At 39.8% G+C, this 18,122-nt stretch overlaps 2 protein-coding genes across 8 annotated transcripts in view; both read right to left on the bottom strand.

The window, feature by feature from the left end:
- LOC144014219 (myomegalin) overlaps positions 1–18,122 on the bottom strand; it is a 75,672-nt gene that overhangs the window by 11,977 nt on the left and 45,573 nt on the right. For 3 of the 7 annotated variants that reach the window (XM_077513917.1, XM_077513862.1, XM_077513899.1), the window contains 17 exons: positions 14,965–15,036; positions 14,762–14,862; positions 14,109–14,278; positions 11,736–11,851; positions 11,541–11,671; positions 11,271–11,442; positions 10,025–10,187; positions 9,825–9,941; positions 7,766–8,028; positions 7,463–7,677; positions 6,248–6,365; positions 6,057–6,174; positions 5,907–5,955; positions 2,448–2,683; positions 2,259–2,372; positions 2,042–2,194; positions 1,697–1,957 (listed from right to left, as the gene is read on the bottom strand). In XM_077513917.1, coding sequence (XP_077370043.1) covers positions 1,697–1,957; positions 2,042–2,194; positions 2,259–2,372; positions 2,448–2,683; positions 5,907–5,955; positions 6,057–6,174; positions 6,248–6,365; positions 7,463–7,677; positions 7,766–8,028; positions 9,825–9,941; positions 10,025–10,187; positions 11,271–11,442; positions 11,541–11,671; positions 11,736–11,851; positions 14,109–14,278; positions 14,762–14,862; positions 14,965–15,036 — 2,569 coding nt within the window. The remainder of the gene's footprint in view (positions 1–1,696; positions 1,958–2,041; positions 2,195–2,258; positions 2,373–2,447; positions 2,684–5,906; positions 5,956–6,056; positions 6,175–6,247; positions 6,366–7,462; positions 7,678–7,765; positions 8,029–9,824; positions 9,942–10,024; positions 10,188–11,270; positions 11,443–11,540; positions 11,672–11,735; positions 11,852–14,108; positions 14,279–14,761; positions 14,863–14,964; positions 15,037–18,122) is intronic. The other 4 variants (XM_077513871.1, XM_077513880.1, XM_077513889.1 and 1 more) reach the window with 4 other exon arrangements.
- On the bottom strand, positions 16,539–18,097 carry LOC144014240 (uncharacterized). Its single transcript, XM_077513930.1, has 5 exons — positions 17,366–18,097; positions 17,180–17,226; positions 17,039–17,080; positions 16,930–16,963; positions 16,539–16,844 (listed from the first exon to the last, which is right to left on the bottom strand). Exons 1-5 carry the CDS (start codon positions 17,490–17,492, stop codon positions 16,549–16,551), a joined length of 546 nt encoding a protein of 181 aa, XP_077370056.1. The 5' UTR covers positions 17,493–18,097; the 3' UTR covers positions 16,539–16,548.

The following is an 18,122-nucleotide window of genomic DNA, read 5'->3' as shown; positions in this document are numbered from 1 at the left end:
CCGGACAGTTGCTCTCAAGGTTAACTAACACTCATCTAACGTAAGGTTTGACATCATATAGATAAATATAGTCCCATATACTATTTATTCATCCATCCATCCATTTCCTTTCTTCTAGCCACCCATTTTTTTTCTATCAATTCATCCATGCATTTATCCATCTATCGTATACCATCCATGCATTCATTCATCCATCCATCCATTTTTCTATTCATTCATCCACCCATTTGTCAACTATCGATCATGCATCCATTTATCCATCTATCATATTCCATCCATCCATCCATCCATCCATCCATCCATATTCCTTTCTTCCATCCATCCGTTTTTTCTATCCATTCATCCATGCATTGATCCATCTATCATATACCATCCATGCATCCATCCATTTTTTTATCCATTCATCCATGCATTCATTCATCCATCCATCCATTTTTCTATTCATTCATCCACCCATTTGTCAATTATCGATTAGGGGTGTGAATTGCCTAGTACCTGACGATTCGATTCGTATCACGATTCACAGGTCACGATTCGATTCGATACCGATTAATCCCGATACGAATTTGTTAGTCGATTGTTGCGATTTTTTTTCATTCAAATTTAGAAAATACTAATCAGTAAGCTTGTAGAGTGTAAGATTTATATGAAAATGTATTATTTATTTATCTGAAATTTCAGTCTTATAGAGGTTGTAATCTGTTTCATGTTTGAACAGCATTAAAATAAAATATTAAGGCTTAATGTTCCGTTCATATAACATTCTTCCATGCTCAAGGTGTGAATCCTAAAAAAAAAAAAATAAAAAATAAAAAATTAAAAAAAAATCGCTTCTACCGATTATTGAATCGATTCGAGAATCGCGCGATGTAGTATCGCGATATATCGCCGAATCGATTTTTTTTTAGCACCCCTACTATCGATCATCCATCCATTTATCCATCTATCATATTCCATCCATCCATCCATCCATCATATTCCTTTCTTCCATCCATCCGTTTTTTCTATCCATTCATCCATGCATTTATCCAGCTATCATATACCATCCATGCATTCATTATCCATCCATCCATCCATCCATCCATCCATCATATTCCTTTCTCCCATCCCTCCCTCCATCCATCCATTTTTCTATTCATCCATCAATTTATCCATCTATCATATAGCAGCCATCCATCCATTTTTTATCCATATCTATCCATCTAATCAATCAATCAATCAATCAATCAATCAATCAATCCATCCATCCAATATATTCACCTACCCATCCATCCATCCATCCATCCGAATAGCTAGCTACATAGCTAAATATCTAGCTGAATCAGAATACCTAGCTTGCTCGTTAGTCATCTATCCATCCATCTATCATCTATCTGTATAGCTATATGCATAGCTAAATATCCATCCATCCATCCATCCATCCATCCATCCATCCATCCATTGAGTATCTAATTATCTCAATCATTGTTTACGAAACAATATGAACTACATGAAACATAGACTTTCCTAAGTTATTTTCAGATAAATATACTCATTCAACAAACTCAAAACGTAGCCAGGCAGTTATATTTCTTGCAGGAATTACTTAAAAAACGTTTTTTGTTTTTTTTTTAACCAAAAACAGTTACCAGTATATTGAATATGAGGTATTTCCAAAGCAAGTCATTTGTCTCATGAAGGAAGCTTCCAGGTTTACCTGTCTGGCTCTTTTCTTGGACAGCTCCTGCAATTGCAGAATAGTTCCGCATGGGCTGTGTCATGTTGCTCAAGTCCCAAAAAGCCCCTCCTCCTGTCAGCAATCCCGAGTCCGCCTTAAATGAGTGACCTTCGGCAAAGCCGCCCGGTTGGTACTGCTGCAAGGCATGATGGGGTAGCTGACCGTAGCCCGAGAGGTCGCACTGGCCGTGCGCACCGGGCGAGAGCGCGAACAGACGCTTGCCGTGAGGATCCGGGAAGCCTGCAAACACACGCAACCGTGTGAATGAATTCAAGTGTGAGCAAAAGAAGGTGCCACACAAAAATCTCCCAGCAACCCCCTCACCCCTTATCTGCTGCTCATGCATCTGTTTGAACAGCGCATCCGTTTCTGGGCGAAGCGCCATCGCGGACAGGGCTCGAGGGTGGGGGTCATACGCGACCTCGTCAGGGTCACGAGGGGGAGGGAAGGACGAGGAGAAGGGGATACCGACAGGGGCTGGTGGAGAATGACAGGAAGTAAAGAGACAGGAAAAGAAAGCCTTGAGACATGAATGGTCTACCTCTCAAGGACGGACTGCTTAAAGCCTCAGAAGCTGAGAAAAGCGTGCCAGGACAGCTGAGGGATGATTCGAGAGGTCCACGAGGTGGAAGAGGAGGGATAGACGGATGGGCGGCTAAAAGATGGCGATGGAAGATGAAGACACAAAGAAAAAAAAGAACTGAATGAAAAAAAAAAAAGTTGCAGTTACCATCTTGATCGGATTGTCGACGCTCTTCCCGGTCCTGATAATCTCGGGGGTCCAAATCGGAGCACAGATCCAGATCCTCGTTGGTGTGACACTCGTCGGACACCAAGGAAGTCCTGTCCGACGGGTCGGTGGTCTCCGACAGGGCTTGGCAGCTGGACGGCGTCTCGGGGCGCTGCTGCAGCTTGCTGTGCAGGGACTCGATGATTTTGTCTTTCTGCTGAAGCTCCTTGCTCAGCCTGCAAGGCAAAACGTTGGGAATAACGTTAGAAAGGCAACTCTTGCAACTATATTTCTTTTTTTATGATCACCTCATATCATCTTGTTTTAGTGTAAGGACCACAAAGGAGACATCTCTCCCTGATTAGGGGTGTGCTTAAAAAAATCGATAGGGCAATATATTGTTGCGGGCCTCATTACAATACACGTATCGATACGCAGGCGTCACAATCGATATTGCTCGTTGACTTTAAATAGGCAGTTCACGTTTGCCTTTGCAGCTTGCATTGTACCAAAAAAATAAAAACCAGCAGCGTCTTTGAAGTTAATTGCGTTCAATTAATGCAAAAATAGCTCACCAGTGATTGGACACTGTGTCTTGCTAAGAAAAATGAAAGCAGAGGAAGAATATCAACATTTATTTACTTATAAATTTAATGTACCAATTTTCCTATATTGTGTTTAAAAATAAAATAAAATAAAATGTGTTACATGAAAAAAAAATGCTGTTTTTATTTCCCCAATTATTTCAAAATAGGCACATTTTAGAGCTGTAATTTTAATACTTTGATATTTTTGGTCATATTGGCTCATGCCTATTAATAAATTTTCCCGGTGTGTCTGTGAAAACTGCTCGCTGCTCTGCAGCGTGTACACATTTAGAGCAGGCACGCTTGGTGGTAAACCAGAAGACCTACTATAACAAAAACATTTTTGTCATCCAGCATAATAAACATATCCTTTAGGTTTGCATATGACTGTTATTGTAAAATGCAAGTAAATTAATGTAAAATATCGCGATAGGTATCGCCTTGAAGATCATATATTGGGATACATATGTATCGCGATACGTATCGTATCATGACCCCTGTATCGTGATACGTATCGTATCGTGAGGTTGGCGGCAATACCCAGCCCTATCCCTGATAATGTTTTATTCTACCACTTTTGTTATGAAACAAGATGGCCGCCAATTTTGGAAGCTAAATGAACAAAAAGAATAGCAACAAACCACTAACGTCTTCCAATTCCTTACACAGCCAACTTCAAAAGTCGCCTAGCAACACATCCAAGTCGTATTTCCTTTCTTACTGTTTGAGTTGTTGATGCAGCATCCTGAGTAAGCAAATCTCTTTGGATCGACCTCGGGCGTTGTTGACAGAAAAAGACCACAGAGAGTCTCTGTACATTGGACAGCTCTTAGAAATCAACGATTTCCACAGCGGAGCCATTTGAGCCTCATTCGAATCCCAGACGGAAAAATAAATAAATATGTTGAGAGTGTCCGCCACTTCTTTTTCTTTCTTCACATTAATGATACGAAAGAATGTAACGCAAAAATAATTTTTTGGGGCGAAAACAAACAAATATTCCTTCCGAGACGGGAGCGCTTCCTCTCATCAGCAGCACTGAGCTGCTTAACGGCAGCTGGTGGGATGTCTTTGCTGCTAAATCGTCTTAACAGTAAAGGATCCACGCTACCTACTTGTTGTGGATTAACAGCAACCATCTGTCACTTCTCAACCCATTGGCACGTTACGTCATCTAACTATCTGTCGCTATCTGTAATCGACACCCCAAAAACGTTGAAAATGTCCTATATTAAAAGTTTTCAACTATGATGCCAAAACACTTGACTATCATTTCAAACTCATGTTCATCAATAGTCTTAAAAATAAATGGCTCACAGATGATTTGATGAAGTGGAGATGTGGCACGTCAACATACTGTACTTCCTACGTTCATCTTTAGACAGAGCTTTGGCGCCATCTTGTGGCAAGAAAGCGCACTAAAAATCCCCCAAAACGGAGTTTTTCCAAAAGGTAGGTTTAAAAAAAAAGGAAAAAAAAAAGAAAAAAAAAAGAAAAAAAAAAAGACCTGAATCAGAGAATTCGAGGCGACTATAATAATTACTGTATTGGCCTATCTGTGCCAATGTGATATTTACAAAATGTTTACAAGTTACAAAATCATACAAAAAAAAAGCATGCTGCCCCATCGGCTTTGTAATGTATTTTTTAGCAGGTCACACAACTTTCTCAAACATCACTCAGAGTACTCTGAAATTATTATTATTATTATTATTATGATAATATTGTTGGAAATGCCATATTTCAGGGATCTGCAACCTGTGGCTCTTTAGTCCCTCTCCTGTGTCTCCCTGTGGATCTCTAAAAAAAAAAAAATTAGTATAATTTTTTTTTTATACGTATTTGTATTTTTAAATAAAAATATTCCTCAAAGGAATTAACGAATTATGTAAATGTAAATTATATATCATTATAATGTATATTCAATTAAAAATGAAATATCCAAAAAACATCAGTCAATGTTTAAGTTGTCAGAAAAAAAAAAAAAAAAAAAAAAGAGACAAAAGGTAGGTGTAAAAAATGTCCAAAAACAAAAGAGGAAATCCCCAAAAATTACCATAAAATGTACACAAAATTGCCAAAAAGCAAGAAAAAAAGATTTAAGAAAAGGCAGGAAAGAAAATGTTCAAAAAGCAACCATAAAACATCCAAAAACAAAAGAAGAAATCCCGAAAATTATCATTAAATGTCCACAAAATTTCTAAAAAGGTCAGAAAATTGATAACAAAAAACGTAGAAATAAATAAAAAAATAAAAATGAAAAATAACCACAATGTCCAAAAAGGAAGAGAGAAATGACTATTAAAATTAATTAAATTAAAATTAATTAAGTAAATTAAAATTGCCAAAAAGCATCCAAAAACAAAAAAAGAAATCCCGAAAATTAGCATTAAATGTCCACAAAATTTCTCAAAAGGTCAGAAAATTGATAACAAAAAACATAGAAATAAATGGGAAAAAAAATACCCACAATGTCCAAAAAGGACGAGAGGAATAAAATTACTATTAAAATTAATTAAATTAAAATTAATTTATTCAGTTAAAATTAATTTAAATTACTATAATATGCCAATAAAATTGCGCAAAATGTCAGAAATTTGACAGAAATGCAGAAAAGTCTAAACATGTATTAAAAATAAATATAAAAAAAAAAGGATAAAATTAAAAAGCATTACATTAGACTAACACTAACACACTGTTTCCTTCATCCCAATGTAGAAATGTTTTGCGGCTCCACACATTTTTGGTCATTCATTTGGCCTAAAACGACTCTTTTGACAGCAAAGGTTGCTTGACCCCTGCCATATTTAAATGTGTGAGTAAAAATCCTTCTCAGTCGTACACAAGCACAGACAGGATGAAGCTGACTCACTGCATGGCGAGCAACTCGTGGCCGGTCTTGTCAACAGGACTCTCCGCTCCTAAATCAGGAAATGGAAAAAGGGATGAGCGTTGGCAAAAACGAAGGACAACAAAGCTGCAGCTGCAGCTGGCGTAGCCGTGAGAGTGCGTGCGCCCTCACGTCCGGTGATCTTGGCGAGCAGCCTCTGGGCCAGGGCGCTGCTTTGCGAAAGCTGATCTCGGAAACTCTGCCCCATGTAGTAGTCCACATCGTTGGCCCGCAGCAGCTCCTCAAAGGCCTGGAAAGTGAAAAAGTCGTAACGGGAATTCTGACAAGGGATCCGTGTTGCCGCAAAATGACTTTCGAGGCACCTTGGTGGTGTCGCCCAGATGCTGGCTGAGGATATGGGAGACTCCTTCGCCCTCTCTCATACGCTGCCGCAGGTGGGACAGCTCACGAGCTTGTGCCTGGATGAGAGAGTTGTACTTCCTGCCAAAAGGAAAGGGGGAGGCGGAGACGAGGCCAGAAGGACGCAGGAGAGCAGAATATTACACATGCTTTCTGTTGATAATGTTATAGTCCACTAAGCAGTACAGTTGAGTCCATTTCATTGTCAAACACATATTGCAGTATTGCATACAGTGATACAGGGAGAGAAAATATTGCTTGTTTAATACAAAAAAAAAACTGCAGGTAATTATTGACACAGAGCTTTGGCGCCATCTTGTGGCGGGAAAGACCAATTGGGTCAGGTCGAAAATCAGTGCCGATATTTGTTTGGCATTTTACGAAGATTAACGGCAGGTTTTTTTTTGTTGTTTTTTTGTTTTTGTTTTAATAAATCTGAAAGCTGCTAAAGCGGGTACCTCTTTGAGCGGTGAATGTTTGGGAGCTTAAAATAATTTGGGTATTTCATCAGGGTTCGTAAAATGTTGCAAAACTTTACAAAGATGTTCACAGACAAAAAAAATGTTAGAAATTTTTAATATGTTCAATTTTCACCGTTTGCGAATATCTTTTCCAACCTTTTACAAACTCTGACGAAAACCCCAAATTTGAGTAAATTGAGAGGTCAATTTAAAAATTTCACTTAACTTTATAAGATATGCTGCTGACACGAATTCCATGCACTTTTTGCTTTTATTAAAATTAAAATTAAAATAAGTAAAAGTTCAACATTTCAATTATGTAAAAATAAAAATTTTGGAAAACTTTTATATTTTATTTTTTTACTGTAGAAACAATTACTTTTTTGTTCAAATTTTAAAACAAAGCTGTGTGTTTTATGTATTTTTAAATTAATTAATGTTGGAAATTTGAAAAGTTTTAACAAAGATGCTTAATGGCATTTCAACAAACTTTTTTTTTATGCTAATATTTTTTCTTTAACTACAAAAATTATCGGCTCCATATATCGGTTATCGGCCTCCTTGCCGATACTAACTAATAATTGGTATCGGCCCGAAAAAAAAAATATATATATTGGTCTATCATTAATCTTGCGTCAACATCAAAAACATTTAAGAACACAGCTTATCCCTGTTCAAGAAATGTTTGGAAATGTGTGTGTCTGCTTTTCAACCCACCCAGGCCAGGTGGCACATTTCCCCTCCTCGGATTGGCTCGTCCCCTCCAGCTTGGAGCTCTTCAATTGGGCCTCCAACGTGGCCACGCGCGCCATCAGCTCCCGCAGCTCGTGACCGGGTTTGGACGCAGGTGAGGTCGCCTGGGTGTCGGACATCCAGCCTTCGTCCTCCTCCACGCCCTCTCGGGCGGGCGACATCTCGAAGGCCCAGTTGACCTGCAAAACACGACGTAAAGAAAAAAAAAAAGTGACTAATTGTCTTTTTGGTGAGCAAATGAGAGGAAGCTGATTGATTGGACGGTACTTTGCGCGGCGTCCGCTCCAGGCTGGAGGCGTAGTCGCTGGTGGCCGACAGGGAGCGCACGCGCATCTGAAGCCCGCGGATCACTTTGTGGCAGCGGGTCAGCTGGGAGCGAAGATCCTCCACCAGGTGATGCAGAGCCGACTCGCCCCGAACGTCATCGCCGACATTCCGTCGGCTTCCGCTGTCGGCCTTGTACCAGTCTCCGCCCACGCTCTCCTCCTGCTGATGAGACAATGACGTGCACATCTCCAGGTCGTCGAACTCTGAGGAAGAAAAAAAAACACAAATTATTTGCTTCCAATTTCAAATGGGCAATCAAAAAAAAAAAAAAAGTGCTGTTAATTGTTTTTAATCTAACACAAAAGCAGGAAAAGTTGAGTTCAATGTGAGAGTGAACAAAAATCAAGGATGTGAGTGCTTTAATTTTGTGTGGGGGGAAAAAACTCAGTAGTGTGTGCAAGTTTCAGTAGTGCACGTGAGAGCATTTCAGCAAGGAGTGTAGAGCATTTTGGTAGTGTTCATGAGGGTTTCTGCTAGGGCTGCACAATATATCGAAAAAATATCGATATCGCGATATTGGCCCTTGCAATATGCATATTTCAAAGGCATGCAATAAGTTTTATATGGAATTTTATGCTTTTTATATGAATTTGATCAGTCAGATGCTAACTAAAATGTGCATCGCCATTCAATAGTTGAAAATTATCAAGACATAATTACAATTAATTAACTGAGGTTACATGAAGGTTGCTTATTTTGCCCCATGAAAAATGTTTTTTCTTTCATTAGGTACTAAAAAATTAATGTCTTTAGGTACATGTTAAATATCGCAATAATATCGATATCGCTATGTTCAGCAAATATAATCGCATATCACATGTTTTTCCAATATCGTGCAGCCCTAGTTTCTGCTGTGAATGTGAGAGCGTTTCAGCAGTGCATGTGTGCATTTCAATAATGTGTGACAGCATTTCAGCATTATGTGAGAACATTTCAGTAGTGTCTTAGTGTTTTAAGTTGTTTGTGATAGCGTTTCAGCAGTATGCGTGACAACATTTCAGGAGTACGGTGAGAGTGTTCCAATTACTACGAGAGCTTTCAGTAGTGGGTGGGGGATCATTTCTGTTTTGTGTGCGTGAAAAACTCAGTAGTGTGTGCGAGTTTCGGTCGTGGACGTGAGAGCATTTCAGCAGGTAGTGTAGAGCAATTCAGTAGTGATCATGAGAGTTCTGCTGTGCATGTGTGACAGCATTTCAGCATTTTGTGTGAGAGCATTTCAGTAGTGTCTATTAATGTTTTAAGTATTGTTTGTGCTAGTGTTTCAGCAGTATGCGTGACAACATTTCATTAGTGTGTATGAGTGTTTCAGTAGTGTAATGTGAGAGTGTTTCAATAACCTGCTTTCAGTAGTTTGTGCAGGATCATTTCAGGTTTGTGTGAGTGTGGTGTGTGAGAGCGTTTCACTATGTATGAGCATTTTAGTACAGTGTAATATCGACAAGTTTAATAATGTGTGAGAGATTTTCAGTGGTGTGTTTCAATTTTGTCAGGAAAGCATTTCAATGTTGTATATGAGCAAAATATTATTGAGTAGTGTATGTGAGAATGTTTCAGTAGTGTGTATGAGCATTTAAGGAGTGTGTAATGTGAGCATGTTATAGTGAAGTGTGAGAGCTTTTCAGTAGTGTGTGTGGGATCATTTCAGTTTCAGATGAGACAGTTTCAGTACTAGTGTGAGAGTGCTTCAGTAGTAGTGAGAGTGTTTCAGTAGTGAATAGGAGCATTTCAGTTGTGCATATAAGTAAAAACATTACTGAGAAGTGAATGAGTTTCAGTAGTGTGTGTGCATGTGCGTATGAGAGAGCATTTCAATTGTGTTTGAATAAAAAAAGTCAGTAGTTTGTATGAGCATTTCAGTACTGTCTAACGTGAGCACGTTTTAATAATATATGAGAGCTTTTCAGTAGTGTTCAAGGGAGCATTTCTGTAGTGCGATTGTGTTTGTAAAATATGTGAGTGTGTTTCACTAGTGTGTGTGAGTGTGTGTGAGAGCAAACACCTGGGCTGCTGGCGTCCTCCCTCTCAGCCTCATTTTCGCTGCGTCCGCACGTCTCGTAGCCCAAATCCTGCAAATCCACTTGCACTTGCTTACTGGCCTGCTGCACGGACGTCTCAGCTGCACAGACATCAACATCGTTAAACTAACAAATTTCTTTCTTTTTTTCTTCTCTTTCTTTCTCCTGTGACGGCCACACTCACTTAGGAGGTCTCTGTAGTCCTTCAGTTGCTCGGCCTGAGCATGAACGGTGGCTTCAGACACCATCAGCCTCTCCTGCAGCTCTCGGTTCTCCGAACAAAGCCGGGCTGATTGCTCGCTGACAACCTGCTCGGCCTTGCTAACGCCCCCTGCAGGCTGGAAGCCCTGTGGCGGGAATGTCACGCGAACATTTTACATCTCTGAGCAAAAAAAATAAATAAATAAATTAAAAAAAAAATACGAAAAAAAAAAACACTTTTATTTTTATTAGTGTTGCAAAAAGACTACTACAACAAAAACTATTTCAAGTCCCAAATGCTTGGGTAAAAGGCTTCCTATTTTTGGAACATGGGAGGAAGCTGGAGTACCTGAGGACAACTAAAACAAGCACAAATTCCACACAGGAAGTCCGAAGCCAAGATTCAAACCCGGAACTTCATAAACCACGAGGGACTAGGGGTGGGAATCTGATTTTTGGGTCTGTGATTTGATTCAGAATCGATTTTTCATTCAAAATGATTTCATTGACAATTTCTGCTTCATTTTATAGATGAGCAAATAATCGTCATTATCTACTCCAACCTGACTCGCTAATGCTAATTTTTTCTTTTTCTTTTCTTTTTTTTCCTCACTCACTCACTCACTGACTCACACAAACCAACATGGTCTCCCAGGTGCGGAAGCGAACCCACGGCACTGAATGAACACTGGCACTGAATGAAAGTGACGGTTCCTCCATCCAGAGCCCATGCTAATGCTAATTAGCGCGCTACTCGCGGCACTTTTATCCCACAAAAGAACATACAAAACATTCATACAAAATGCTTCAGGAATGTATACGGAGACGCATCTTAACATTACTCACCGGAAGATGCTCTTCCGACGCAAAGAAAATCTAATTTATTGTTTATTTTATCGTGACTTTTTCCTTCTACTCTCTCATATGGCTAAAACTTAACTGTGTATCAGAACAGACGGAACCACACTGCCCCTACGTGGCCAAATTGAGTACAACATGAACAGCTTTCCCAGTACATAAACAAGGGCAAGGAAGGATCAAATAATTTAAATAGAATCGATTTTATGACATTTAGAATCGAATCTGAATTGTACTCAAATGAGAATCGTTCCCAACTAATACCAATAAGTTTCGATACAATACAAAAAAAAAAAAAAACAGGCCTTCAATAGTGACCTTTTAACACTGTCACATGATGTCAAGAAGAAAAAGGTAGGACTTTATTTGACCTTGACAGGGACTGAAGGCGCAACCCCCTCTTCATCATCGTCCATGTAGTCCTCCTCTTCCTCAGTATCATCATCATCATCATCATCCTCCCGAAGACTCCTGTGGTTTGTCCCAACTCCGCGATGTTCTTTTAGGAACTGGTTCTCCTTCCGAAGCCGCTGCAGTGTGCTCCTTTGAACAAACAAGACCACAACGTTGCCATAAAATAAGAGACAAAAAAAAAATGTGGTTGAAAACAATGGCAATCGTCACCGGGACAAAACACGCACCTCATCTGGGTCACCGAGGCGAAACCCTCCCGCTCCAGCGCCGACTGGATTTCTTTTAAGTCCAGTTCAAGTGTCTGCGTGCTCGTCCTCAGGAGTCCACACTCTGCTTCATGTCCACAGGACCTTTGAGTCTATATAAACAGAATTTGTTACAATTATATTTACTGTAGATGAATATGAAAAAGAAAATCGAACCTGATCGGAAGGCAAACTTGCAGAAGTCACTTTCTCGTCCTCCTCTATGCTGTCTGTGAACTCGTCGCTGCTGCCGTCTTCTTCATCATCTCCCTCCTCCTCCTCAGTGCTGACATCTGGAAACACAGTCGCGTTTAGAAAAAAAAAAAAAAAAAAAAAAGTGTATATTTCCTACTAGTATTCGTTTATATCCGAAGTCTCCTCATAATTCTGCAATTTGTACATCTTTCCTCCTCATGTTCTATTGTCTCCACTAAGAGCTCCACTCTGACGTGGAGTCACAGGGCTGAGGGGAAATGTTACGTCATCTCTTTCCAGCTGGCCAAAAAACACACAACAGGGTGGAGCAAACCAAGCAGCGTTACTGACGAACCAGGGAGGTTTCTCGAGCGCTTTGAAGGAAAATGTAGACGCGGTATTATGTAAGTTGGCAGTAAAATGCAGTCTGTTATGGGACAATGGCGGACATTTTGAGTTGGTTACTGCCATTTAACATGATAGAATGCCACGTTAGCAATCCAATGAGATCCTTTTCAAAATTGATGCCTTTCCAAAGTTAGTAATGTTCCGTTTTTATTGATTCTAGTTGGAGGCACAGAACTGTACAGCATTATCATGGCTAAATACAATAATGCAGGACAGTTCTACACCACAAAATGTAGTAGACTTAGACTTGACTTTATTGATCCCTTTGGGTTGGCTCCCTCTGGGAAATTTACAATTGCTAAATGGATACATGTTATGACTCATGTAGTTGGTATATGTTTAAATTGTATCAGTAGGAAATGGATGTATGGGGTTTTTATTTTTATTATATTGTTCTGTGATTTTGTGCACTGTCGTCTACACAGTTCCTCCACTTGCACTAGGAACTTGTAGAAATGTATTTGACTTTTTTTTTTTTTTTTCTAAAACTTAGGCACTTAACCAGTGATGGTCGTCGTGGCGACTTTGCTCATGTGTTTCATACCGGGAACAGTCATGCAGACATGGAACGCATGCCACACTCACGCAGGGCGGGGACATGAAGAAACATTTGATGTGATAATGTCGTGTTTATGTTTATCTATCAACTGTTGAGGGTACTTCCGGGGGTTAGAGATTGTGGGTCCATAACTAGGTGAAAACGTGAATTTCTGAGTCGGGATATTTTCCCCAATACACACAATAAAGAGAAATCCATAAAGAGAAGAACTTCTCTTCAACAGAGGAAAAACAGCAGATGTTTATTTAGTTGCATTTGAAGTACAAACGTCTTGACAAAGAATGTCTGAGAGCTTCCAGGACGGATTGAACAGGAAAGATGTAATATATAGCAAAAGCTAACCAATAGCACTATACAAGTTTACTTCTATCTCATCTAATATAGCAGAGCTCACGTCTAGCTAGATTATAACGTAGCAAATGCAAAGTTGCCTTGAAATCTAAGGGTCGCCACACACCGAGACGCACAACTGAACAACCGCAGATGTTCTAGTGTTTGTTTATTTATTTTATTGTGACAATATTGTAAAGAATGAAGTGGATTGGCCTGACCAATGTAGCTGTAGTATAATAATAAAAAGAGGAAGCGGTCAAGAATAAATACGGGTATTTGCGAGACCATATGGAGTTAATAATTATACTCGTTTTTGGTGACACAGACTCCTCACACTTCGCTTAGTACCACACGTACGTTTGAAAGTACAATTTCAGTTAAGTACTACTTGTGTTAACAATATACTGCATACTTACCCAATTGGCACTGCTTGATCCCTCCATTGGTCGTTCCATTGACGACATTGCGATTCAAATTTCCAATCGCAGCACAACTAGTTGCTGACAGTCGGCCACTTTTGGAAACTAGTTACGACCCGGTGTGTGGTGAACCCGAAGCAGACTACAGAACCACGGGGGAAATCTACTCCTTTTTTTGGGGCGGGGGGGGGGCGGATTCGTACTACTGCACATGTCCTTGCAGACAAAATGGCGTCCAACAAATAATGGATGTCAGTATGTTGCACTGTATGTGTAAGGCAGAGTCTTGAGTTTCTCCACAAGACTGGAAGAAAACGTGACTGCGGCTCTAAAGGCGGGAAGAGTGACTTCGGTGAGAGACGGCACACAGAAATGGCAAAAAAAAACAAAAAAACGGAACAGTTAGCACTGACAAGCAAAACCCGCAGGCAGTTTTTGGAACATAATCACAAACACAATAAAGTATATTAATAAACACGACTCCATTGCGATTAGTCTTCTTTGATCATGTTGCATCTGGATGAGGTTAAGCTAACTTTTTTTTTGGAATCAAGTGTTGAGGCCACACCAAACATCACACAGCATTTGCGACAGCGCCCCCTGCAGGCTCAGAGGCTCGATTCCCACCGTTCCCACCTCCTGAGTCGGGCGGCTGCCTTTTGCCGGCTCTTTCCAGGTCCAGGGCCAAGTTCTGAATCCGGGCCAGGACCTCCTCGAGCTGTCCGCGGAGTGCCTGAACCGAGTCCAGTTGGGTGTGGAGGGCCAGAACCTTTTCTGAGCTGCTGAGCGGAGAGCAGAGTTGGACACTGCAGAAAATCGACAACAATCCGAGTACGTCCGGAGAGCTTCAATCATAAATCCTGCCTTTGTGGAGACTATAATGCTCACTTTTGCTTGAAGAAAAAAAAAAAAAAAAAAAAAAAGTAAAATAAAAATAAATAAAAATAAATATGAATTAAATATTAGATAATAAATATATAAATAAATTAAATAATATATAATGCTTACTTTCGCTTGACAATAAATAAATAAATAAAAATAAATATGAATTAAATATATAATAAAAATATATAAATAAAATAAATAATATATTAATAAAATAATATATAAAAATAAAATGAATAAAAATATACATTATATATTAAAAAAATGTAAATAAATAATGTACAATGAAGAAAACATGCTACTAATTTGAGGGAAGGAAAGTGAGCGGTCCAGGACAAAACTGAGCATTGTAAGACAGATTTCTTGTTTTCATGTGCCTAATGTTGTGACTGCTTCGTGCCTACCTGTCGCTGTTGGTGTGAATGAGATTCTGGTATAATCGCTTCTCGGCCCTCAGGGCGCCATTCAGCTGACGGTACTCGGAGACAAGCTGCTCCAGCACATGCTGATTCGTTACGGATTACAAAAAAAATAAAAAAATGAATGAGACTTGAGGTGATTTTGAGCAACTTCTGGTCACGTTCGTGTGAGTGAAGCAACAACATACTTCGGTACTTGCTGTTGCAGCTCCCTTCGCTTGCAAGGAAGCCAAAGATGAGCGCAGAGCAGAGAGTTCATTCTGCAAGGAGTGGATAAAAATGGGTTAGCAAGGGTATATTAGTTAACGATAAAAAACTCAAACAACAATCTTGTTAACAAAATAAAATAAATACAAAAAATGCATCTTAACAAACGAAAACCAACTGAAATTACATTTCATGTTTACAAAACCAACTATAATTATAGTGAAAATGTTCTTCGTTTTTTTTTGTCTTTGGTACCGTTATTAATTTAATTCATGAGCCTTTGGGGATAATTTTAAATGTGACTTTAAAGGGATCGTTCGGCTTTTTTAACATGAATCTCAATTTGATCCTCACCTCCCGTGTGTGCGATCAGCACTGACTTACCCCTGACAGCGTTCTGTGACACGCGTTCTGGTTCGGCGTTGGACGAGAGGAAAATAGTCCAGCAAGCTGGCTGGGGTCTCGGAAATAAAGCGTTTTTCTTCTAAAAACTATTTGTTTTCAAAAGCGTGATACATTTCCATCACAATACTCTTTTCTGAATAAAGTCAGACGCCATTACCGCCAGCCACTACTTTTCTGTTTGTTCGTTCGTATCACTGCGCGGCGCCCTGTAGAACGCTAACCGACGCACTGCAGCCAGCTAGCTGATACTTCCGCCTGAAGTTGTTTGCCTTTTCGGCGGAAGTATCAGCTAGCTGGCTGCAGTGCGTCGGTTAGCGCTCTACAGGGCGCCGCGCAGTGATACGAACGAACAGAAAAGTAGTGGCTGGCGGAAAAAGAGTATTGTGATGGAAATGTATCACGCTTTTGAAAACAAATAGTTTTTAGAAGAAAAACGCTGTATTTCCGAGACCCCAGCCAGCTTGCTGGACTATTTTCCTCTCGTCCAACGCCGAACCAGAACTGGTGTCACCGAACGCTGTCAGGGGTAAGTCAGTGCTGATCGCACACACGGGAGGTGAGGATCAAATTGAGATTCATGTTAAAAAAGCCGAACGATCCCTTTAAGACTATTTATTTCAATTTTAACCGGAATAAGGACATTTGAAAGTGTATCACACTGAAGTGACGTCAAAGCATTTTCACTCAGCCGGAATACATTAGGTTGCGTTACTTTTTTCATTTTACCAGGGTGTTTATTAACTCTTTGACTGCCAGCCATTTTCGTAAAAGGTAACCCCCATACTGCCAGCTGATTTCCAGAATTTTACCGATCTTTCAAGCTCCACAGAAAATGTTGTGTTAGGACTATGGAAACGCGGATACTACCAAATGAAAGATTGAAGTTTCATCTTTCATCTAAAAAAAAAAAAAAGTTTGTTTCTACCTTATTCAGATCTTCAGTAATCAACAATAGAAAACAGCTTCGTTTCACACAAATCCTCTATTTTCTTCCAAAATACGGAGAAATCAAGCTTTTTGTGAAACGATGTTATTTCATGCACTCTAGTGAATTTGGCACTTTTTTTTTTTTGCATGAGGGATTCTACAAACACCTAAACTTCTATAAAACACTACCCCAACAATAAAAAATGTTTTTTGATTGCAAAATAACAGTTTATTTACATGCAACAGTAGCAATCCGAACAAACAATTTGGAAAACTCTTTGCAAACTATTTACACGTGCGCAACAGTTTTTGTCAGTCTGCTTCTGCATGGACTGATTTGCGTAGCGGTTGGTATGATGAACGATGTGCTGGAGAAGTTCATCCGTGATGAAGAGCTCCAGGATGTCAGCTGGCAGGTTGGAATTCAGCTCTGCTGCAGCATCCCTTGGTCCTGGTTTTGCAGCAAAGGGGAAGATGGTTGGCTGCCAGCCGAATTCATCAACTTCAAGCCAGCCAGAATCTTTGGGATCTGCAAATATACATTTCAATATCATATTATTTTAGAGCAGTGTGATGCAATGTGTGTGTGTGTGTGTGTGTGTCCGCATGTTTACCTTTTTTTCTTGGATGTATTGGTTGATGCACATTCTGTAAATTATAGAAGATGTTTACCATCAAATATTTTATTAGTGCGGTGGAGAATCTTTTTTTTTTTCTTTTTACCTTTGTTCTGCTCACTGTGAGAAGGGTCACTTTGAGTAGGAGCTGAAAGAAACATATACAATTACAATACTATCGAAAGACTTAACTTTTATTGTTGCGGTATATTGAAAACGTTTTGGGTTTTTTTGTGTTTTTTTTAACCTTTCTTTGTCGTAGAACCAGCGGTCGGACGTTGCTGTGAGCACGATCTATAAAATATACATTCACGTTTGTATAGGTAATAGATGTTCTAGTGTATATCAGCACATTTACACACGCTGCTAGCAGATCGCCCGAAAAGTTAGTAAAGTAATCTTACTAGCAATCTCTTAGCATGTTAGCGCTTACCTTCACGTTCTTTGGAAGACTGTCCAAGACTGTCTTGCATCGGACCCATAGTAGTCGTCATCGTCCGATGAAACGTCATCTGTGCAGACGTGCTGGGTTGTGCACCACTTTTCTCCGGTGTTAGCATCGCTAGCCGGTGCGGCCTTAGGACGTTATTAGCATCGCTAGCCGGTGGGGCCTTAGGACGTGGTCGAAACGGCCGCGTCACCGCTTCAACTATGACTTAACTCCGTCATCACTGTGCTCTTGAGCACTGGTCGATGCTTTTGAGCTTTGAAAATAAGGATCAAGCGTGAGATGATTGCCATCTGTAGCCTTTTTGACTCCCTTAGCCAAGTTAGCCATTCTCTCCCCCTCAACACTCTAGCTCCGCCTCTCTTCTTCTACTGTTGTCTCCTGCACAGCTGCCCAAGGCTTTCCTCCACCCGTTTCCATAAAAAAACATAGTAGACGTCAATTAACGTCTATGGCGGCCAATCCTAGGATTATACTGAACGTCTTTAAACATTTATGGCGGTCAAAGAGTTAAATATTGCGCACCAGCATTTAAAAAAAAAAAAAAAAAAAAAAAAGCAAAAACAAAAAACAAAAAAACAAATCCAAAACTGAAACTAACTAAAACTAAACTTGGGGGGGGGGGGGTGGAGTGGGGGGACTAAGCATTTTTTAAATACCTAAAAAAACAACAACCTCAAAATAAAAACTGACTAAAATGAAAATTTCAAAACTATAATAACCCTGGTATAAACACAGACAA

This window comes from Festucalex cinctus, chromosome 1 (assembly GCF_051991245.1).
Source record: "Festucalex cinctus isolate MCC-2025b chromosome 1, RoL_Fcin_1.0, whole genome shotgun sequence".
NCBI classification, from domain to species: domain Eukaryota; kingdom Metazoa; phylum Chordata; class Actinopteri; order Syngnathiformes; family Syngnathidae; genus Festucalex; species Festucalex cinctus.
The sequence above is the reverse complement of the archived record's forward strand: the minus strand, read 5'-3'. Positions and strand labels throughout refer to the sequence as shown.

Coding starts and splice junctions, on each gene's coding strand:
- LOC144014240 (XM_077513930.1), bottom strand. CDS start 17,492: ATGCTAACACCGGAGAAAAGTGGTGCACAACCCAGCACGTCTGCACAG. Junction 17,227..17,365: donor GTCTTCCAAAGAACGTGAAG/GTAAGCGCTAAC, acceptor TATATTTTATAG/ATCGTGCTCACAGCAACGTC. Junction 17,081..17,179: donor TGGTTCTACGACAAAGAAAG/GTTAAAAAAAAC, acceptor TGTTTCTTTCAG/CTCCTACTCAAAGTGACCCT.